Source organism: Puma concolor, chromosome C1, assembly GCF_028749965.1.
Source record: "Puma concolor isolate L17-30 chromosome C1, mPumCon1.1.hap2, whole genome shotgun sequence".
Classification (NCBI taxonomy): Eukaryota; Metazoa; Chordata; class Mammalia; order Carnivora; family Felidae; genus Puma; species Puma concolor.
Window position 1 is genome coordinate 111,966,850 of NC_141674.1, and position 21,698 is coordinate 111,988,547.

The 21,698-nt window shown below is 38.8% G+C and overlaps 1 protein-coding gene across 8 annotated transcripts in view; it reads left to right on the forward strand.

Moving 5' to 3' along the window:
* Positions 1–21,698, forward strand: part of IWS1 (interacts with SUPT6H, CTD assembly factor 1) — a 50,763-nt gene that overhangs the window by 13,488 nt on the left and 15,577 nt on the right. For 6 of the 8 annotated variants that reach the window (XR_015255145.1, XR_015255144.1, XM_086718320.1 and 3 more), the window contains exons 3-12: positions 3,731–4,880; positions 6,292–6,484; positions 7,024–7,081; positions 12,681–12,778; positions 13,369–13,519; positions 14,074–14,156; positions 15,518–15,647; positions 16,518–16,635; positions 18,285–18,396; positions 18,949–19,005. Coding sequence is in view for 5 of the 8 variants with exons in the window: in XM_086718320.1 (XP_086574446.1) it covers positions 3,731–4,880; positions 6,292–6,484; positions 7,024–7,081; positions 12,681–12,778; positions 13,369–13,519; positions 14,074–14,156; positions 15,518–15,647; positions 16,518–16,635; positions 18,285–18,396; positions 18,949–19,005 (2,150 nt within the window). In the remaining 3 variants the exon portion in view is untranslated. The remainder of the gene's footprint in view (positions 1–3,730; positions 4,881–6,291; positions 6,485–7,023; positions 7,082–12,680; positions 12,779–13,368; positions 13,520–14,073; positions 14,157–15,517; positions 15,648–16,517; positions 16,636–18,284; positions 18,397–18,948; positions 19,006–21,698) is intronic. The other 2 variants (XM_086718321.1, XR_015255146.1) reach the window with 2 other exon arrangements.

A 21,698-nucleotide genomic window follows, 5' to 3' on the forward strand; every position in this document is an offset into this window, starting at 1 on the left:
TGCTCTAGCAGAAAAGTCCTCAAGTTCCCTTTTCTAAGCTCTCTGAGCTGCCTTGGTTCCTACCCTTTCTGAGTCTTTAGTCAGTTGCACTTACATTCTGGGAATATTGTTCTTTTGTTCTTTTTTTCTGAAGATAAGCCAGAGATGGTTTCTGTTGCTTACAGCGAAAATAAATTGAGTCACACACAAACAAACTGTTAGAATTCTGTCATAGGTATGTCATGGAAAGCATTTCGAAAGCCGGTTATAGTTTTCCCTTTGCCTCCTGCTTTAGTGGCCTCTTCTGGTGCCTGTATGCTTGCTTTCCCTCAATAATCTCGTTAATTTTTTTTTTAACTCTGTCATTACAAACTAGTTGTAAATACTTTTGTCTGCATACTTACTAAAGCCCAGTCTCCTATAGATCACTTCCTGTAGGCTTTCACAATATTGTGCATACCTTCATGACAGCACATACTACTTTATGTTGTTATGATACATTTGGCTGGTTCATAGAAAGCAGCTTCAGGCACTGAGACATGTTCATCCTTGACTCCTAGCACCTTGCACATAGTTAATTATTCCTCACTTTAAATTATAGTTGGCCCTTGGACAACATGGGTTTAAAGTGCGTGGCACCACTTAGGTGTGTGTGTGTGTTTAAAAATTTTTTTTAATGTTTATTTACCTTAGAGAGACACAGACAGAGGCACTAGTTGAGGGGGGGCGGGGAGCAGAGAGAGGGAGACACAGAATCTGAAGCAGACCCCAGGCTCTGAGCTGTCAACATAGAGCCCAGTGTGGGGCTTGAACTTATGGACCATGAGATCATGACCTGAGCTGAAGTCAGATACTCAACGGACTAAGTCACCCAGGGACCCCTATATGTGTTTTGTTATTTTTTTTTTAATTTTTTTTTTTAACATTTATTTATTATTGAGAGACAAAGATAGAGCATGAACATGGGAGGGGCGGAGAGAGAGGGAGACAGAGTCTGAAGCATGCTCCAGGTTCCAGCTGTCAGCACAGAGCCCGATGTTGGACTCGGACTCTCAAACTGCGAGATCATGACCCCAGCTGAAGTCGGACACTTAACTGACTGAGCTACCCAGGCGCCCCTATGTTTTTGTTTTTAATAAATACAGTGCTTAAATGTATTTTCTCTTCCTTATGATTTTCTTTTTTTTTTTAGTTTTTTAGTTTTTAGTATTATTTTTTTTTAAGTAAGCTTTACACCTATTGCGGAGCCCACTCTGGGGTTTGAACTATGATCCTGAGATCAAGGCCCAAGCTGACTGAGATCAAGAGTCAGATGCGTAACTGACTGAGCCACCCAAGCTCCCCCTTAACAATTTTCTTTAATAGCACTTTTTCTAGCTTACTTTATTATAAGAAATAGTATACAAAATATATAACATACTAAAAATATGTGGTAATTGACAGTTTAAGTTATTAGTAAGGCTTCTAGGCAGCAGTAGGCTAATTAGTTAAGTTTTGGGAAGTCAGTAGTTACAAATTTCAACTGTGGGGGGGGCAGCAGTCAGCACCTCCTACATTCCTCTCCCATGTTGTTCAAGGGTCAGATGTATTCCCACTTGGTGTATGTATACCAGAATCCATTCTGTGCTCTGAAGATACCTCAATGAAGAAAACAGGCCAAAAATGCCTGCCTTCTTAGGACTTAACATTCTAAATTATATTTTCATAGTTAAAGACCATTAAGATAGTTTTTCAAGTAGACTTTTAGCAATATATGGAGTATTGTACTGTAGTGCAAGAGTCTGTGTTACTTTTCCTGTCCTTATATCACATTTTATAAACACCTATTTTAATGGGATAATAGGATGTATGGCTGGGAAGGAATCCAGTGCTGTGCTGAATGCCCAGTGCTAAAGAAAAGTGCCTGTAGGAAACTTGAAAAGTTTATGATTTTAGAAAGTTTCCTGCACATGTTTTATTTGAATAAATATGTTCAGCAATGATTGTTTATTTGGAATGCTGTGCTGTCGAGATGGTCCTAAAATATGGACAGAAAAAACCCCCTCAAACTTAGGCTTCAAAGCTTGTTGTATAATGTTTTGTAGTCTATCACAGCATACTTTAAATGAGCTGGAGGCAAGTTAAAGGACAAGTTTTCTGAAGACTTTTTCTTGCCATTTATCTTGTCACTGAATTATTTCATAGCATGCTGGTGGGCATAAACATTATTAAAAATTCTTTGCTCCTTGAAAACTCATCTCTGGTAATATCAGGTAATGTCAGTCATATATTCTAAAGAGAAATATTTGGCTCAGAACATTTTTAATGGGGAAAAGTCACAGAAACACTTTAACTTTTTAAAACAGAATATTAATCACCATGTTATTGAAAGTTCAAATACTAGATGAGAAAAAATCTCCCAGATCCCAGTTACTAGTATTTTGGTGTATATATAATTTTATATCTTGTTCTTTATATTTGGAAAAATGTAGTTCTAATATACATATATCAAGTTCATACTCTCTGTTCTCAGATTATTTCTCTTAACATTATGTTGCTATAGTTATATCACGTTTTTCCTAAACCTTAAACTTTTGTACCAGGATTACTAGGTGTATGACCCAGGCTGCTCCAAGCCTCAGTTTTGTTATTGTGAAAAGTACTGTTGTGAGGAGTAAATGAACTAGCAGGAGAGAGCCGCCTGGGAGTTGGGCTGTTACTAGGTGCTTAGTCGGTGTGAAATAACTACCCCTCTCCTTGTTTGTTCAGATTCTCCTGGGAGAATATGCCCTGCATATCATTTCACCCTTAAAGTTTCATAGTTTTTTTTCTTAAAATAATTTTAACTTTATAGAATCCAAGAATGTTTCTTTTAAGAAGAACTTGGGTACATGTAGGGGCGCCTGGGTGGCTCAGTTGGTTGAGCGTCTGACTTCAGTTCAGGTCTGATCTCATGGCTTGTGGGTCCAAGCCCTGCATTGGTCTCTGTGCTGACAGCTCGGAGCCTGGAGCCTGCTTCAAGGTTCTGTGTCTCCCTCTCTCTGCTGCTCACCCCTTCCCTCTCTCCCTCCCCCCACCCCTTTCTCTCTCTCTTAGTATTAAATATTAAAAAAAAAAAAAAAAAAAAGAAGTTGGGTATATGTTTGCTTGTATTTCTGTGAAAAATACATTTTTTAGGAGCTAGAATTATGTGGAAAAGTCAGGCTTTTTTTTTTTTTTTTTTTGGCTAGCTTTTCAGGATATAAGCCTCCTGTATAGTAATCTGGTGGCATGCTTTACACGTTTGTTTTGCTGAAAACTGTTTATCTTTTCCCATTATGGGATCTAAACCATGTTAGCCATTTCACAGGTAGATGGTCTTCTTTAAAGTGGGGTGTTTCTGGGGCGCCTGGGTGGTGCAGTCGGTTAAGCGTCCGACTTCAGCCAGGTCACGATCTCGCGGTCCGTGAGTTCGAGCCCCGCGTCAGGCTCTGGGCTGATGGCTCAGAGCCTGGAGCCTGTTTCCGATTCTGTGTCTCCCTCTCTCTCTGCCCCTCCCCCGTTCATGCTCTGTCTCTCTCTGTCCCAAAAATAAATAAACGTTGAAAAAAAAAATTTTTTTTTAATTAAAAAAATAAATAAATAAATAAAGTGGGGTGTTTCTATATAGGTGTGGAACAAGAATTTTTTTTTAAGTGTGCATATTCCTGTATTTGAAAAAATGTTGAGAAATTTTAACATTACTAAACGTTTTTCTTGCACTTTACTAATTTTTTCGCCCTTGATATTTTAGAATGAACCTAGTGATCGAGAGGATGGCCTCAACAAAAGACATCATGTGACGGATTCTGAGAATGATGACCCCTCAAACCTTAATGCCAGTGACTCTGAAAGTGAGGAGCTTCAAAGGCAAAAGGACAGTGACTCTGAATCTGAGGAGCATGCAGAGCCTGTTGCAAGTGATTCTGAAAATGAGGACACTCATCAGCGTGCGAGTGACTCTGAGAGTGAGGAGACCAGGAAGCTACCTGTCAGTGATTCGGAAAATGAGGACCTTCTTAATGGGCACGCAACTGATTCAGAAAATGAAGATGTTAGAAAGCATCCTGCCAGTGATTCAGAGATGGAAGAGCTCCCCAAAAGTCCTGCTAGTGACTCTGAAACAGAGGATGTTCTAAAACCTCAAATCAGTGACTCCGAGAGTGAGGAGCCCCCACAGCACCAGGCCAGTGATTCCGAAAACGAGGAGCTTCCCAAGCCTAGAATTAGTGATTCGGAAAGTGAGGAGCTTCCTAAGCCTCGGGTCAGTGACTCGGAGAGTGAGGAGCCTCAGAGGACTCAGGCCAGCGACTCGGAAAATGAGGAGCTTCCCAAACCCCGTGTCAGTGACTCAGAAAGTGAGGACCCACCACGGCACCAAGCCAGCGACTCAGAAAATGAGGAGCTTCCCAAACCCCGTGTCAGTGACTCGGAAAGTGAGGGACCGCCACGGCACCAAGCCAGCGACTCAGAAAATGAGGAGCTTCCCAAACCCCGTGTCAGTGATTCGGAAAGTGAGGACCCCCCAAGGAACCAGGCCAGTGATTCAGAAAACGAGGAGCTTCCCAAGCCCCGAGTCAGTGACTCTGAGAGCGAGGAGCCTCAGAAGGGACCCGCCAGTGATTCCGAAACTGAGGATGCCTCCAGGCACAAAGAGAAGCCAGAGTCGGACGAGGACAGCGATGGGGAGAACAAGGGAGAGGATGCAGAAATGCAGAAGGACTCCTTTCGTTCAGATAGCCATATAGACAGAAAAAGGATCCAGAGTTCAGACAGTGAGGAGGAGGAACCCAAAAGGCCAAAAATTGACAGTGACGAAGATGAAGAAAAAGTCAGGGAAGAGGAGAAAGTAGCAAAGCGAAAAGCTGCTGTGCTTTCTGACAGTGAAGATGAAGAGAAAGCATGTAAGGATGCTTCCTTTTTTGAACTGTTTGTGCATAGTTTTCATTCTTGTCTGAGCTTGTGACTGCGAAGCTCTGTGTGTTTCTGAAATGTTAGATCTCTACTATCTCATTCAACTTGATATTCTAAAATATCACTAGGACACTAGTTTTGCTTGGTTTTCAGGGGCCGATCTTAGTGTTAAATTGGCTTTGAGTTGTTTTAGGAGCATTGGTTAAGGTCTTACTGGTTCAAAACAGTAAACTAATGGAGTTTCCATGGGAACATGAAAGATAGTTTTCTGTGGGGAAGAGTAATATTTCAAAGAAATCTGTTTATGTGCAAACCCAGCTGGGTGCAGACTTGGCTGTGGATCTGACAGTTAATCCGTTAGATCCCATGTAGATAGTGACTGAGCTTCCATGGGTACCTGTCTTGTTAAACATCGTCAAATAGTTGCCAAATACAAGGAAGTTTGTGAGGGACTGTATTTAGAGACTCCGTGTCTCTTTCCAGTCTTTGCTAGCTGGGCCCCTGTTTTCATGGATAATAGTTTTCACTTCATTACTTTTTTTTAATGTTTATTTATTTTAAGAGAGCATGAGCAGGGGAGGGGCAGAGAGAAAGGGAGGGAGAGAATCCAAAGCAGGCTCTGCACTGTCAGTGCAGAGCCTGATGTAGGACTCAACCTCACGAGTGAGAAATCATGACCTTTGAAATCATGACCTGAGCCGAAATCAAGAGTCGGACACTTAACGACTGAGCCACCCAGGCGCCCCTTGATTACTTTTTTATGAAACTTACTTTTGAGTGGGGAGAAGACATATTTCCTTATGACCTGGCAGTTACAGGAGAAAGAAAAAGAGCCTCACACATGTGCCACCTAGTTTACTGGGGGAGATGAGAAATTCCAAACCGACCAGTGATGATCAGGAAGTAAGGGGATTCCATAAAAGAATATCTAAACCTTTTCAGTGCTGCTAATACTCAGCAAAATAGAAGGGACTCTAATTCTGCATATCATTGCAGTCTTCAGTTTTTCTGTTCCCCCAAAGGAAAGGTGCCTATTGATACCCACTTTTATGTTGACAGTTTCGTTCTTCATCTTCTGGCCCCTTTTTCCTAAACAATAACAGATAATTGTAATATGACTCTGAACCTTTTAGTACCGTTCTTTTTAAATGAAGTATTTATTTAATTTCTGCACCCAGCATGGGGCTCCAGCTCATGACTCGAGTCAAGAGTCTCTTGCTCCTCTGACTGAGCCAGCCAGGTGCCCCTAGTTATTTTTCTTTTTAATTATTATTCTAAGCTGTGTGTTAGGAGCCCTTTGATTTTTGCTGAGTACTGCCATTTTAAAAGCACCTGTTATTCTTAGTAATACCATGATCGTGACAAATAAGATTAAGGATATTTTGAACTTTTTTTTCACAGCAGCAAAGAAGAGTCGGGTTGTCTCTGATGCAGATGACTCTGACAGTGATGTTGTATCAGATAAACCAGGCAAGAGAGAGAAGACTCTAGCTTCTGACAGTGAAGAAGAAGCAGGAAAAGAAGAATTGTCTGATAAGAAGAACGAAGAGAAGGATCTGTTTGGGAGTGATAGTGAGTCGGGGAACGAAGAAGAGTAAGTGACAGCATAACGTGAGTTTTCAAGGGTTCATGTGAGGTGGTAGAGAGGGGTTTGTCTTTTAAGTTTTTTAAACTTGTATTAAAATTTTATTGGGAGGTGATATAGTATATCCTGCCCGATTGCATGATTTTGGGGGATTCAGGAATTCAGTTCCTGAACTATTGTTATGTACTATAACATAGATGAATCTCAGAATATTAAGTGAAAGAAAAAGAGGACATGTCTGATTCCACTCATGTGAAGTTCAAGAGCAGACAAAATTAATCTGTGATGACGGCAATCAGAATGGTGGTTGGCTTTAAGATGTTCATGTAGGGTATTGACTGGAAAGGGATGAACTTTCTGGAGAGATCAAGTTGTTCTATATTTTGACTATGGTAATGGCTATGTGAATGTTGTCTTTTCTCAAAACCCACTGAAACGGACACTTAAGATCTGCACATTTTATGATACGTAAATTGTATCTTGTTAGAAAAAGATTTTGTGGTTCCTGTGTAAATGAGAAGAAAGCAAATGATTTCCTTCTCTTCTAGAAATCTTATTGCAGACATATTTGGAGAATCTGGTGATGAAGAGGAAGAAGAATTTACAGTAAGTATAAGATGGAGATATTTCTTTAAATATGCTCTTTCTATTTCTGTGACAGTGGTTCCCAAATAGGTAATTCCAATAAGTAGAAAGAAAAAGGTATGTAAAGGCACCTGAGTAGCTCAGTCGGGCATTGGACTTCAGCACAGCTCATGATCTTGAGGTTTGTGAGTTCAGGATCATTGCTGTCAGCCTGTCAATGCAGAGCCCGCTTCAGATCCCCCGTGCCCCTCTCTGCCCCTCCCCTGCTTGCGCGCTCTCAATAATGTTTTTAAAAAAAAAACAAAACAAAAAACAAGTGTGTATTCAGTAGAAAAATCGAGAAGAAAGGATTCAGAAAGTGGAATAAAAGTGTATACAGAGGCATAGAAGGAAAGTAACAGGCAAAATTGAATTAATTGGAAGGAACATGTTAAGAGACGACAGAAGGTACGTTATAATGCTGAAGAGAAGGATTCACAGTTCTTATGGAACTTGTGATTCTAGCTATGGTAGGCTAGGTAATTTGGACCAACCTTTCTGCTAAGGACAACTAGAAAAGCTAGATAAAATACTTAAAAATCTCATCAGCAGAGGAATAAGGTAACAAAGAATTACTAAGCCCAAAGCTAGCAAAAGACAGATACCTAAACAGGTAAGCTCGGACTGGGTGTCTTATGTAAGAGATGAATCACTGGGTTCTGCTCCTGAAACCAAGACTACACTGTGTTAACTAACTTGAGAATAAAAAAATAACAAAAAATAATTTTAAAAATGAACAGTTAAAAAAGAAAAGAGATAAGCTCAGCATTTAAAATGCTTTTTCTGGGATGTTTGCCTGTTCATGCTGAGAGGCTAGTCATATTTTAAAAAGAATTTTTTTTTAATGTTTGTTTATATTTGAGAGAGAGAGAGTGGGAAAGGGCAGAGAGAGGAGGAGACACAGAATCTGAAGCAGGCTCCGGGCTCTGAACTGTCAGCAAAGAGCCCATTGTGGCCCTCAAACTCACGAATTGCGAAATCATGATCTGAGCCGAAGTTGGATGTTTAACCAACTGAGCCACCCAGGTGCCCCGAGGTTGGTCATATTTTTGACAGTTTCTGGGCTCAAGAGACAGTATTTGGAGGTCAGAGCCTGCTGAGATTAGGAGACCCTTGAAAACCTCTTGCTCTTAACTCTTGCCTACTGCTCTCAGGCACCTGACATATGTAAACAAATCCCTTCAGGACAAAGGTAGCATCATCACAGGCCTCATTTTTTCTGTAGTTTATCAGATATGCAATGTGGTACCTAATTGTCAATAACGTTAAAAAGAAACAATGGTGACCTCAGACAATAGAAATAGACCTTGAGGCTCTAGAACAAATTTTTAAGATGTTGCCTTAAAAAAAAGCTCTTCAGGGAGGTAAAAGGTAAGAAGTTTTGTCAGAGCAAACAATGAGAACTGAGTAAAAATTCTGAAACTGTAAAATTACAGTAACTGAAATTAATTCCATGGATGAGTTTAATGACAGATTAGATTTATTCGAAAAGGAGTGAACTGATGGATGATAGGTTAGAAGGAGCTATTTAGAATGAAGAATTAAGATATGTAAAAGAATAAAATGTAAATTATACATGAGAAGGTTTAACATAGGTTGAATCTTAGGAGAGGAAAAAAATGTATGTGGCAGAAGCAGTAAAGGAAATGATACATAAAGCTAGAGATTCTAGAAGTACAAATTATGAGCAGGATAAATGCAATGATACGATGAAACCTACACCTAAATACATCATAGTAGAATTGCAAGAAACCAAAAAAGACTGGGAAATATTAAAAGTAGCCAGAGGGGGAAAATATTACATTCAGAGAGGCAAAGATTAGACTGTAACAGCTGACTTCTTAGTAGAAACAGTAGAATCCAATAATTTCAAACTCAGTGTTCTGTTATAGTCAGCAAAAATATTTGTCACGAATGAAGATTCCCTCCTAGTTCATCTTACCAGGATACCAATGGAAGGAGATGTGAAAGGCAGAAAATCTCAGGTGGAAGGTCAAGGACTTAGGGAGGAAAAAAGCAACAAAAGTATGTGGGTAAATCTAAATGAGTATTGATGCTACAAAAAAAAGTTCTGTCTAGTGTAGATTAAAATACGTATAAAATTTCAAACGTGTGACAGCAGTAACAAATTGGGAATGGACATGGTCTTTACAGATATGTAAAAGGATGTCTGTAGACTTTGCATTGTAATCTCTGAAGCAACCACTAAGACGACTAATAGAATGTGTAGCCTCCAACCTAAGGAGGAAAAGATGGAATAGTAAAAGCTAATCCAAAAGAAGGCAAGAGAAAAAAAAAAAAAGAGGTATAGAACAGGGGACGATTGGAAAGTAGTATATGGTAAAGGTAGCAGATTTAAGCTTTGATAACTAACATCTCTGATTATATTCAGTTGAAATGTATCAAGTGCTCCAATTAAAGCACAGAGATGGTCAGACTGGATTTTACAAAATAGCTATATACTCATTTCAAGATTCATATGAAACAGAAGATAAAAGTTGAAAATAAAAGAATGGAAAAAGATACTCTATGAACACTAATCAGAAGAAAACTGGCACAGGATATGGATATCAGAGAGACAGACCTTGATCAAGGCAGAAAAACATTTGAGATAAAGAGGGTCACTTCATAATAAAAAGTTTTTAAAATTGTGTATATATACTACGACAGCTGAAATGTATATACACAACAAAAGTTGACAGCTGCAAAGAGAAATACACAAATCTGTTTTCTGAGTGGAATGTAGCCAATAGAACAAGCAGACCAAAAAGCCACAGAAGAGTGTCTTTGTATGTAATCTGGATATGAATACAAATATAAAAAGATTGATGATTGTAAAAGTTAAAATTATTTCCTATTCTTTGTCTGGCCTTTTCACATCCTTAATGGAGTCTTTTGATGAACAAGTTATTAATTTTAATGTAAATCAACTTTGCGTGTCTTTTCCTTTATGGTGAAACTTTTTGAATTCCAAGAAAGTTTTGCTTATCCTTAAGGTCGTAAAGATATTCTCTTTGAATTATTCTCTAGAAGCTTGTTTTAACCTTTCACATTTAGTTGTACAATTCACCTGTAATGGATAATGGGTGTGTATAGATAGAAGTCAAGGGGTCCCTGGCTGGCTCAGTCTGTGGAGTATGCGACTCTTAATCTCGGGGTTGTAAATTTGAGCCCCATGTTGGATATAGAGATTACTTAAAAATAAAATGTTTTACGGGCGCCTGGGTGGCTCAGTTGGTTAAGCGATTGACTTCGGCTTGGGTCATGATCTCACAGTTTGTGAGTTTGAGCCCCGTGTTGGGCTCTGTGCTGACAGCTCAGAGCCTGGAGCCTACTTCAGATTCTGTGTTTCCCCCTCTCTCTACCCCTCTCCTACTCATGCTCTGTGTCTATCTCTCAATAATAAATAAACGTTAAAAAATTTTTTTTAATTAATTAATTAAATAAATAAATAAATAAATAAATAAATTGTTTAAAAAAAAAAAAGTCAAGGTATATCCCCCCCCACCCCATTTTGAATATCCAGTTGACCCAGATCATCCTTTCCTGCTCCTCTGTAGTGCTATCTTTGTCATTACATGTAGTGTCTATGATTTCCAGTCTGTCTCAGCAGTATCTTCTCTGTTTTCTTGGTCTCTTTATCCTTGTACTGTTAATATAGAACTGCTTATATTTGGTTGTATATGTCCTCTAAGCTTGTTATTCCTCAAGATTGCCTTGGCTTTTACTTTTTCCCATTCCCATATAAATTTTAAACCAAGCTTTTGCAAAAATTACAAAGTATAGCCAATGTTTTCTGAGTACAAAGCAGTGAAATTGGAACTTCATTACAAAATGAAACAAAATATCCTTGCCACCCAGAAATTTAAGATGTCCTTGTCAGGCTGCCTGGGTGGCTCAGTTGGTTGAGCATGTGACTCTGGATTTCAGCTTGGATCATGATCCTAGGGTCATGGGATCGAGCCCTACATTGGGCTCCGTGCTGAGCATGGAACCTGCTTAAAAGATTCTCTGTCTCTCCCACTACCCCTCTGCTCTACTCGCAGTCTCTCGCTCAAAAAAAAAAGATTAAAGAAAAAAGACATGTTTGTTAAACAGGTCTTGCATTGAAACATCATTAATTACTAAAGTAAGAGAGTGAAACTAGATGAATTTAGAGTCTAAGATGGTAGCAGGATAGCAGAGTGAAGCTAAGGAAACTAGGAAGAATTCATTCAACAAATATTTGGGAACCTGTATGCCAGATTGCGTGGACATTGCTCTTGTGGAGCTCATACTAAGTTAAGCAGCATTTTACAAGAATAAGATGTGTTTCTCTAGTTTGGAGAGTTAACGATCAGCTTGGTTATAGGTTGAGTTCAGTGAGAAAAACAGCATACTAGGTGAACCATTGGAAAGGTCTTTCTAAGTATGACGTGAAAGTTAGAAGCTATAAAGAAAAGACTGACCATAAAAATAAAATATTATGCCTGGAAAACATTACCATAAACAAAACAAAACTGCAAATGTGAGGATTGTGCTGTCCCTGTCATTTACAGAGGGCTAATTTCCATAATTTTTACTTTATTTTATTTTTTTTAATGTTTATTTATTTTTGAGAGAGAGACAAAGACAGAGCACAAGTGGGGAAGGTGTAGAGAGAGAGAGAAGGACACAGAGATTTTGAAGCAGGCTCCAGGCTCTGTGCTATCAGCACCAAGCCCAACCTGGGGCTCAAACTCACAAACCGTGAGATCATAATCTGAGCTAAGTCAGATGGTTAACGGACTGAGCCACCCAGGTGCTAATTTCCCTAATTTTTAAAGAGCCTTTCCATACCAATAAGACAAAGCTCCAACAGGAAATGGACATAGGATATTGGGAGTTCCATAGAGAAAGAATTACAAATGGCTTTTAAACATGAAAAAAAAAAGGCTCACCCTTATTCATGCAAAGAAAGATGCCTTTTAGTTTTCAGTCCAGATATTGGCACCTATTAATATTTGATAACCTGTAGTAGTGAGAAGCTGGGGAAACAGGTGTATTTATGCTTTGCTGGAAGGAGAGTTAATTAGCGTAACTTCTGTGGAAAGTTTGGTATTTAACAAAATTTCAAATACATATACCTAAATGTCAGTGGCAAAACGTATAAACAAATTATAGTTGCAGTCATAGGGTGAAATAGTGTAAAGCCTTAAAAATGAGAATACTTTATGCCAATATGAATTGGTCTCCAGATTGTGTTGTTAAATGTGGAAAGTGCAGAACATTGTACTGTACCCAGTGTGTAGAGTTATGCTGCCATTTATATAATAAAAGGAGATAGTAAATACATATGTGTACAAATAGGTATATCAGTGTAGGCTTAGCCTATTTCTGGAAGGAGACCTAAGAAAACTAGTAACACTACCGTCTAGCGTGGGAGTCAGTTTTTTTGCTATATGCTTTTTGATACCTGTTTAATTTTTGTTCTTTGTGAATGTATTACTTTAAAAAGGCAAAACATTAAAAAAAAAAAAAGGCAAAACATTTAAGAGCAGTTATACAGAAGAAAATCTGTAAGAAAGTTGTGATAACCCTGGCAAATTTACCTGGCCTTTAGGGTTTTAACCAAGAAGATTTGGAAGAGGAAAAAAGTGAAACCCAGGTAAAAGAAGCAGAAGATTCAGATTCTGATGATAACATAAAGAGAGGAAAACAGTAAGTTTGTTTTATTTTATTTTTTTAATTTGTTAAAGAGAACTTAAAAAATGAAGGTTAGAACCTATCAAACGTTTTTTCTTATTTTGGTTCCTTATTAAGTGTAGGAAAGAGCCTGTTCCATTTTTCTTTTACTTCTCTATATACAGTGCTGTCTGAAAATGTTTACTTTTGTTATTTTTTTCATTTGCCCTGTGCTCAGCTGTCTTGATTTGTGGGGTTATGTAGTGTCACCTTCACCAAGTAAGCTCTTGACTTACTGAAAAATAACCTAATAATTAGAATACATTTTTTTTTTTTTTTTTTTTGAGAGAAAAGCTGACTTTGGGATCCCAGGGGCAATAAGGTAAAGTTTTAGCTACAAAATATTAGTCGATTGAATTTCACATACTTTTGTGAGACGGTTGGAATCTGTGTTCAGAGAAGTCTGGTATCTTGAAAGGTGCCAAATTCTAATAAGTACTTGCGCTTTAGAAGAAAGCAGCATTTCATGGAGTTAGAATTAAGAAAGTTGGTGGTTATTAACTGTGACAAAAGGAAATATGTATAAAGGGGGTTTGTATTTCACTTGATTTTGTGTTGCTGCTTAGTATGGACTTTCTGTCGGATTTCGAGATGATGTTGCAGCGGAAGAAGAGCATGAGCGGCAAGCGCAGACGGAATCGTGATGGCGGTACTTTCATCAGTGACGCTGATGACGTAGTGAGTGCCATGATCGTCAAGATGAATGAAGCTGCCGAGGTGAGATGGACCCCTGCCAGCCCCCTCTTGCCTTTCGTCGCTTGATTTGTTGTGTGGCCTTTTCAGGGAAGGGAAAGAAAAAGTAGCTGGCGATCGTGTAGCTGAAATAAGACTGAACATGGGTGTTCAATTGTTGAAATAAATGTATTGATAGGAGTATATTATCTTGTTTTCCGTGTTGGTAGAATTTGAAATTTTCTGTAATTCAAATAGGAGAAAGCATCCAAGTAAACAAGAACAGTAACATTGTTCCCCTAAATTTGTAATTGGTTAGGCTAATTACTCTGATAGTTTTGTAGGTTTGACAGAATTTGGGGTTCTACAAAAAAGCGTATTATCCTTTCTTGTAGAAAAAATTGTTACCTCGCGAAATTGCTGCCTTATTTTAAAGTTTAGGGGGCACCTGGGTGGCTCAGTCAGGTAAAGCATCCAGCTCTTGATCTCAGCTCAGGTCTTGATCTCAGGGTCATGAATTCAAGCCCTGCCTTGGGCTCTATGCTAGGGGTGAAGCCAATAAATACTGCTGTTTGAAAAATCTTTTTCTTCCTGGATAGGAAGACAGACAGTTGAACAATCAAAAAAAGCCAGCACTGAAAAAATTAACATTATTGCCGACTGTGGTCATGCACCTTAAGAAGTAAGTATTGTGTTTTCTTGAAAAATTTTTTTCCTTTTAATGGAATAATATTCAAACTATGTACCAGTGTTCTAGAGATGTTAAAGAATGACTGTCTTCTATCAATTCACAGAAAAATAGTAATGAATAGAATCTCCTGAATCATGTTACTTCCTCACAGATCTTTAACCTTTGCTCCCTGATACAAACAGAAAAATGGCAAACTGATACTAAGGAAAGAAAAGCACATAAACTACTGCCTTCATTCTTTATAGACTGTCTTATCTTGAGTCTGGTAAAGTTGCATCTCCTTTACTGGTGTGGCGGAGAGCAGAGCAGATTCTGAGGGACTACTTGAAACATATATTGTAGAGTCTTATATGACCAGTTATTATCATGAAGTATGTCACTGGTCCTTCTGGAATAAGGACCTTTTTATGGTAGATCCTTGTCATGAGGCTCTTCCATTGGTGTACTCATATTCCTGACTCACTTTGTTTTCTCCTTGAACCTAACCATAGCCAACAGCATAGGCTAGAACTTTCCACTAGAAAATTGCTGCCTTAATCCCAAGAAGCAGTTTTCCGTTGCAGATTTCATATATGTAATATTGTCATAATATGTCAATAGAGTAATTGAATCTGTACATAAAATGTAATTTAAATATTTGTATTTCTTTGGGATTTTTTTTTTCTGCTAAGAGAATAATATTCTCCTTGGTGTCCTGCAAAGAATAGCACAGTTCTGGGTTCTCTATCACCTAACTAGTTTGAGAATCTCTAAACATTATTATTATTTTTTTCAGTTGTAATAATTGGAGCTTACTGTCTGTACCATTCATATCAACATTAACCTATCTTGTATAATTCATGTTTTTAACAAATGATCTTTGCCTCTCAAATCTGTTTTTAAAGTAGGAACTACGTTTCATACTGCTTTTGAAATAGGATGAAATAATGTATATGAGTAACTTTAAAAGTAGTTTTTGGGGGCGCCTGGGTGGCTCAGTTGGTTAAGCGTCTGACTTCGGCTCAGGTCATGATCTCATGGTCCGTGAGTTCGAGCCCCGCGTTGGGCTCTGTGCTGCCAGCTCAGAGCCTGGAGCCTGCTTCGGATTCTGTGTCTCCCTCTCTCTCTGCCCCTCCCCTGTTCATGCTCTGTCTCTCTCTGTCTCAAAAATAAACATTAAAAAAATAAAATAGATAGATAGATAGATAGATAGATAGATAAATAAACAAATAAATAAATAAATAAATAAATAAATAAATAAATAAATAAATAAAGTAGGTTTTGGAAATTTCACTAAACATATAAGAAAATCCAGAGAAAGCTACAGTGCAACCAAGGTTCATAGACTTGACTTTTTTTTTTAATTACTGCAGGCAAGACCTTAAAGAAACATTTATTGACAGTGGTGTGATGTCTGCCATCAAAGAATGGCTCTCCCCTCTACCGGATAGGAGTTTGCCAGCACTAAAGATTCGAGAGGAGCTGTTGAAGATTCTACAAGAGGTTAGAGGCGGATAATTTGACTGTATGCTCCTCTAATTGTCTGTTGTGGTTTGTATAATTACAACCTCTGTGTTTTACCGTATGTTCTTACACAATCTCTCTGACATAGTCTGTCGGAACAGGGGTTTCATGTATATGTGTTTAGTAGGAACATATCAAATAAAATGAGCATAAAAAGGAAGGCCTTTTAAAATTTCATGTAACTATAGAATTGAAAGAAAAAGATCTTGGAGTTGCGGTTGTTTATCTGAGAGTAATCATACAGTAGTGGACATGTTCTGGGGAGGCACTTGAAGTAGAACAGGCACCAACTTCAGTCAGATAAACTTGCATGTGAGTCTTGAGCTGGGCTGCCTTTATGTGGCTGTGACACCTTGGGCAGGCTACTTAACTTCTGAAGGAATTCCCAAGGAACTTCCTTTGTGCCAGGTGTTCATACATGTTTTGATTCATTTATTCCTCACGACAAACCTGCAAGGTAGGTGTATTGTCTTCATTCTACAGATGAGGAAATTAAGACTCGGAGAAGTTAAATGACTTGTCCAAGGTCACATAACTAGCAGATGGCTATGCTTGGGTTCAGACTGATTCAGAGGCCTGTATTGACTCTTGTTTTAAACTACTAACCTCTGAGTGTGGTTAGTATACATTTTCTCACATTAAGTTTTACTTTGACTCAGTATAATACGGAACTCTCAACTTTTGATGTGAACACAGAGTATCTTTGTGTTCAATGTCTGCAGATCCTGAAAATGGATTTTTTGTTACTCTGTTGTGAATGAACCAGACCTTGGAGGTCCTCTAGAGTAGATTGGCAGGACTCCCAGCTTCTGAGTGATTAATGTGTATGTATGTGTTTATGTTCCCCAGCTACCTAGTGTGAGCCAGGAGACCCTGAAGCATAGTGGGATTGGACGAGCAGTGATGTATCTCTATAAACACCCCAAGGAATCAAGGTCCAACAAGGATATGGCAGGGAAATTAATCAGTATGTACATTTTGCTTTTTGTTTGTTGTGTTTGTGTATATCAGAAAGACATGTATATATAACTATATTTTTGTCAAGATTCATTTAAAATGAGTTCATAAAGTAGAATAGAAAATTTTTTGGTAATTTCTTATAGGTACCAGGTTTTTTTTTTTTAATCCTTAGACTTAAAATGTTTCTCAGCAGATTTAAGTATGCTGTCGATATTAAAGATAGCAAGTGAAAAGTTGTCTAAGCCTGGATCAAGAGCATGTATAGAGGGGGGTTAGTGTACAGGCCCTAGAGTCAGTCATACCTGGGTTCAAATCCTTACTGCATATCCTTAGGCAAGTGATTTAAGCTCTAAGCCTTGGTTTCCTCCTCTGTAAAATAATTATGTATTCACTTAAGTAAAAGTTACATGAGAGGATATATATAAAGCATGGTGCTTAGCACATAGTAAGTCCTCAAGAAATGTTAGCCACTAATGCTATTGTTGTTAACTTTTATAATGATCTCCAAAGCCTTTTGCATGTTCTATTTAATGATACCAGAGAAATCCAGGAGTCTGGATGAAATTCATCTAATCTGTTACCATATCATTTATGAAATCTTTCAGTTTTAAGAATGAAACCATGTGTGTTTTCATCGTTCTCCTTAACTCTTCCTGTGCTCTGTGTTGGAAAGGAATGTTTTAAACTTCAAGGGTATATCAAAAAATAACTACTCCTCTATGTGAATACAGTAATTATTTTTCTCCTCAACTTCTGAGATTATCAAGACTTTTTGAGAGAAATTTATTTTTTGTTATAAATCAGAGAAATGTTACATTTTTGATCTTGTTAATAATTTGTAGTGCGCTGTTGTATGAGAACTTTTATGCATTAGTTCTCAACTCTGATTTTGCCCTCTGCTTAGAGAAACAGTATTTCCAGTGATACCCATGACTTACTGTAACAGTGATTCTGAATCCAGTAGTGGGGTTGGTGGGTCTGTGTATATAAAGATACATAGGCCCCCTGAGACCCCCTGCTTCCTTCTTACTTGATAACACCTATCTTCTGTGTGTGAAGTTTCCTGCTTGTTTTGATAGTGTATTAAGTGGAACATTATGTTGAGGACAAAAACGTCAGTTGGCACTTCTGGACTTTCAATGACTAAACAGTGGGCACGTAGTAGTTTTCTTCATGGTCACGTCCCTGTAGCAGCTTTCTTAGATTTCATGAAATCTAGATTCTGTACTGCACTATTAAAATGCAATTTTTGAAGATGTAGACCATTTGACAATTTGACTTGTTTTTGGTTAAAATAGGAACGTGGAAGAATTTGAAGATTTTCTATTTTCAGTAAATTGTTAGAAATTAGGCAATGAAATGTCAGCACTGCTAGTGATGACTATCAGAGCGAGTCAGGTGTTACTTTTTGTAAACCTCTGTAGTGGTTATAGAATGACTTTTTTACCCTGAATTTTCTGAATCAGCTGAAGCTGGTGATTATACTGGTATTATGTGCTGCATATATCCTGAAATGATCTTGAAACAATGGTATCTTTAGGGAAAGAATATTCTAAATGCCTGGAATGTCACATCACGCTGGGGTGTGATTGTTTCAGGGAATGGTAGCAGAAATGCTGTTTTGTGGTCTAAACAATCGATTTTTCCTTGTGACAGATGAATGGTCTCGGCCTATATTTGGTCTTACCTCAAACTACAAAGGTATGACAAGAGAAGAAAGAGAGCAGAGAGATCTAGAACAAATGCCTCAACGACGGAGAATGAACAGGTATGAGTAAGCAGAGTAAATATTACTGCAGTAATGCCGTTGTTTTGTAAATAAGATCAATAAGAATCCTGCAAGATGATAGCATTTTGTCTTTTCTGTCACCTTGATATGTCTGTGTAGATCACACCCTTTTAGTTTAAATGTGGTACTCTACCATGAAGGCCCACGCTCCCTCCTTTTATGGTTCCATCTGGTGGAATGTGGCATCTGCCACAGTTTCAAAGGTTGCTTGTACAAAAAAACCTTTCCCTTTCTCAGGCCCATTTTCAAATTCTTAGAAAAAAATTGTTACTGGTTCATTTTGTATCAACAAACCAGATATAGTTGCATCCAGGATGGCAGGGTTATAAGTGACAAAAATAGCAATTACTACTTACCCATGATGAAACCTGGTATACAAATGATCATTAAAAAGAGTAGTACTTCCACAAGATTAGAAGTAATCCCAGATCCGGTGTAAGGGAACTACCTGTGGTCTAAAAGTTGGCTTTGCTGTTCTTTTGTTAAATGATTCTGACCTTCCTGGTATCTCATGGATTACTTTTTTCACAGCACTGGTGGCCAGACACCCCGAAGAGACCTGGAAAAGGTGCTGACAGGAGAAGAAAAGTAAGTTTTCTTATTGTATTTTCTTCTTAGACGTCATGTAGAAAATCTTCTGCTTGCTGCTTTGTTTTAAGAAAGATTACAAAGGGGACCATGTTATGTTCACATTGGTGGGGGATGATTTTCAGTTTAGCATTTATTGAATATCCCCAAATACACTGGTACTCTGGAGGATAGAAGATTGAGAAATAGTTCATTCAGTAAAGATTTTGTTGCTGCTTGCTCCATGCTAGACTCTGTTAAGCTGTGGGAATACAAAATTGAATTAAAGATAGTCCATGCTCATAAAAATGTCTGTAGAGGGATTATAGGCAAAGGGCAGAGCTTACATGAAGATATGGGGTTATTGTGCAAGGCCCATTTAAGGGATGGCAAGTAGACTGAAGTGGTTGGGTAGTAGTCTGGTGCCTGAGATGGTGGAAGATAAGGTTGGAAGTGTAGATGTGGGCCAAATTTTGAAGGTGAGGAATTTTTACTTCTGTGATTCTGTAGAAAGTGAGCAGAGACGGGAAATTGTCAGATTGGATTTGGAGTGCTGATGCTGCCGGCATCGTGGTGTAGGGTGGGTTGGAGGCAGAGGAACTGAAGGCAGTGAAAGAGTTCAACTAAGGTGGTATTGGGGAAGCAGAAGGTTAGAAGACTTATTATTAGCAGGGGCAGAATTGCCAAGAGTTTGTGACTCTGTGGGTGGGGAGTTTGGCTAGAGTTGAAGACACCAACCACAATTTTACTGCAAGTAACTGAGACAGTGATATAACCATTTGCTCAAACGGAGAGGAAGAACAGATTTTGAGGACATAGGTGCGTTCTGGATTGAGTGTAGTTAACGTGAGATACCTAATGGGATGGATATTCCTATAAATATCATGGGTCTGAAACTTGGATTTGGAGCTGGAGACATAATAGATTTGATCGTCATCTCCACAGACAGGGTCGTTGAATCAAGAAAGTATAGGGTAGAAAATAAGCCATAAACTGTGCCACTTTGGAAAGGGGTGTAGCCAGTGAAGGCAAGTGAGTACACTTGTCATGCATGTTGGAGAGGACCCTAGGGAAGGGAGGAGGCCATGCTAGAAAGGGGCAGTGGCAAGGGGCATGGGAAGTTGGCAGATGCTGCAGAGGGGCTTGTACAGTGAGTGTTGGCAGTGAGGCAGCACCCAGATTGCAAGAGGAGAGCGAGAGGGGCTGGAGGGTGCTGGTGTTGTTGGTTTAGGGATAGGTTTGATGATGGGACAGACGCCAGCTTCAGGGGGTAATAGGTTATGAGAATTTTCTTTGGCTAGCCACTTAATTTATTCACATTTTTGAAGATTGTAGAAGCTTGATGTTAAGAATAGATTAAACTAAAAAAAAAAAAAAAAAAAAAAAGAACAGATTAAACTCCGTACAAGAGAATAGAAACAATTTAGAATTTTTTTGTCCTTCTCTCCCACACCAACCTATCCACACCCATTCTCCATTTACCCCTAGGGATGGACGGTTACCTAAAAGTTGAGTGATTTGAATGCCCAGACATTTACAAATAGGCCTTAGTTTTGAAGGATGCTAGTCTTAATTTAGTCTCAAATGTGTACATAAAAAGTAACTGTACGTCACACCATCAGATGCTGGCATGGCTGCTGAGAAAGTAGCTCAACTCATACATTGCTGTGGGTAAAATGATACAGCTACTCTGGGAAACAGTTTGGCAGTTTCTTATAAAGTTAAACATGCAGCCACGGTATGACCCAGCACTTACAAACTCCTGGGCATTTTCCCAGAGAAATGAACACTTGTGTTTGCACAGAAACCCGTAGATGAGCAAACAGCTTTATTCATAATAGTCAAAACTGGAAACAACCCAGATGTCCTTCAGGAAGTGAGTGGTTAAGCTGTGGTACATCCATACTATAGAATACCACCCAGCATTTAAAGGAACAAAATATTGACAGATGTAACAACTTGGATGGGTCCTCAAGGGGGTTATGTTAGTGGATGAAGCTAGTTTCTAAAGATTACATAGTGTATTCCATTTATATAACATTGTTGAAATGCAAAAATCACAGAAATGAAGAGTAGATTTGTGGTCACCAGGGGTTAGAGGCTGGGCAGATGGGGTAGAGAGGTGGATGTGTTTTTATAAAAGGGCACCAGGACAGTCCCTTGTGGTGAATACATGAACCTGCACATGTGATAAAATTGTAAATACACTAACATACAAATAAGCGTAAGTAAAAATGGCAAAATGTAAATAAAAACTGGTGGACTGTATCAACATCAATACCCTAGTTGTGTTCTTTTTTGTCGTTGTTGGTTTTTTTTTTTATAAATTTTTTTTTTTTTTCAACGTTTTTATTTATTTTTGGGACAGAGAGAGACAGAGCATGAACGGGGGAGGGGCAGAGAGAGAGGGAGACACAGAATCGGAAACAGGCTCCAGGCTCCGAGCCACCAGCCCAGAGCCCGACGCGGGGCTCGAACTCCCGGACCGCGAGATCGTGACCTGGCTGAAGTCGGACGCTTAACCGACTGCGCCACCCAGGCGCCCCGGTTTTTTTTTTTTAAGTATTTATTTTGAGAGAGCACGCAAGCGAGAGAGGGGCAGGGAGAGGGGGAGAGAATCCCAAACAGGCTCTGTGCCGTCAGTGCAGGGCTCAATCTCATGCCTGTGAGATTTGACCTGGGCCAAGATCAAGAGTCAGATGCCCAACCAACTG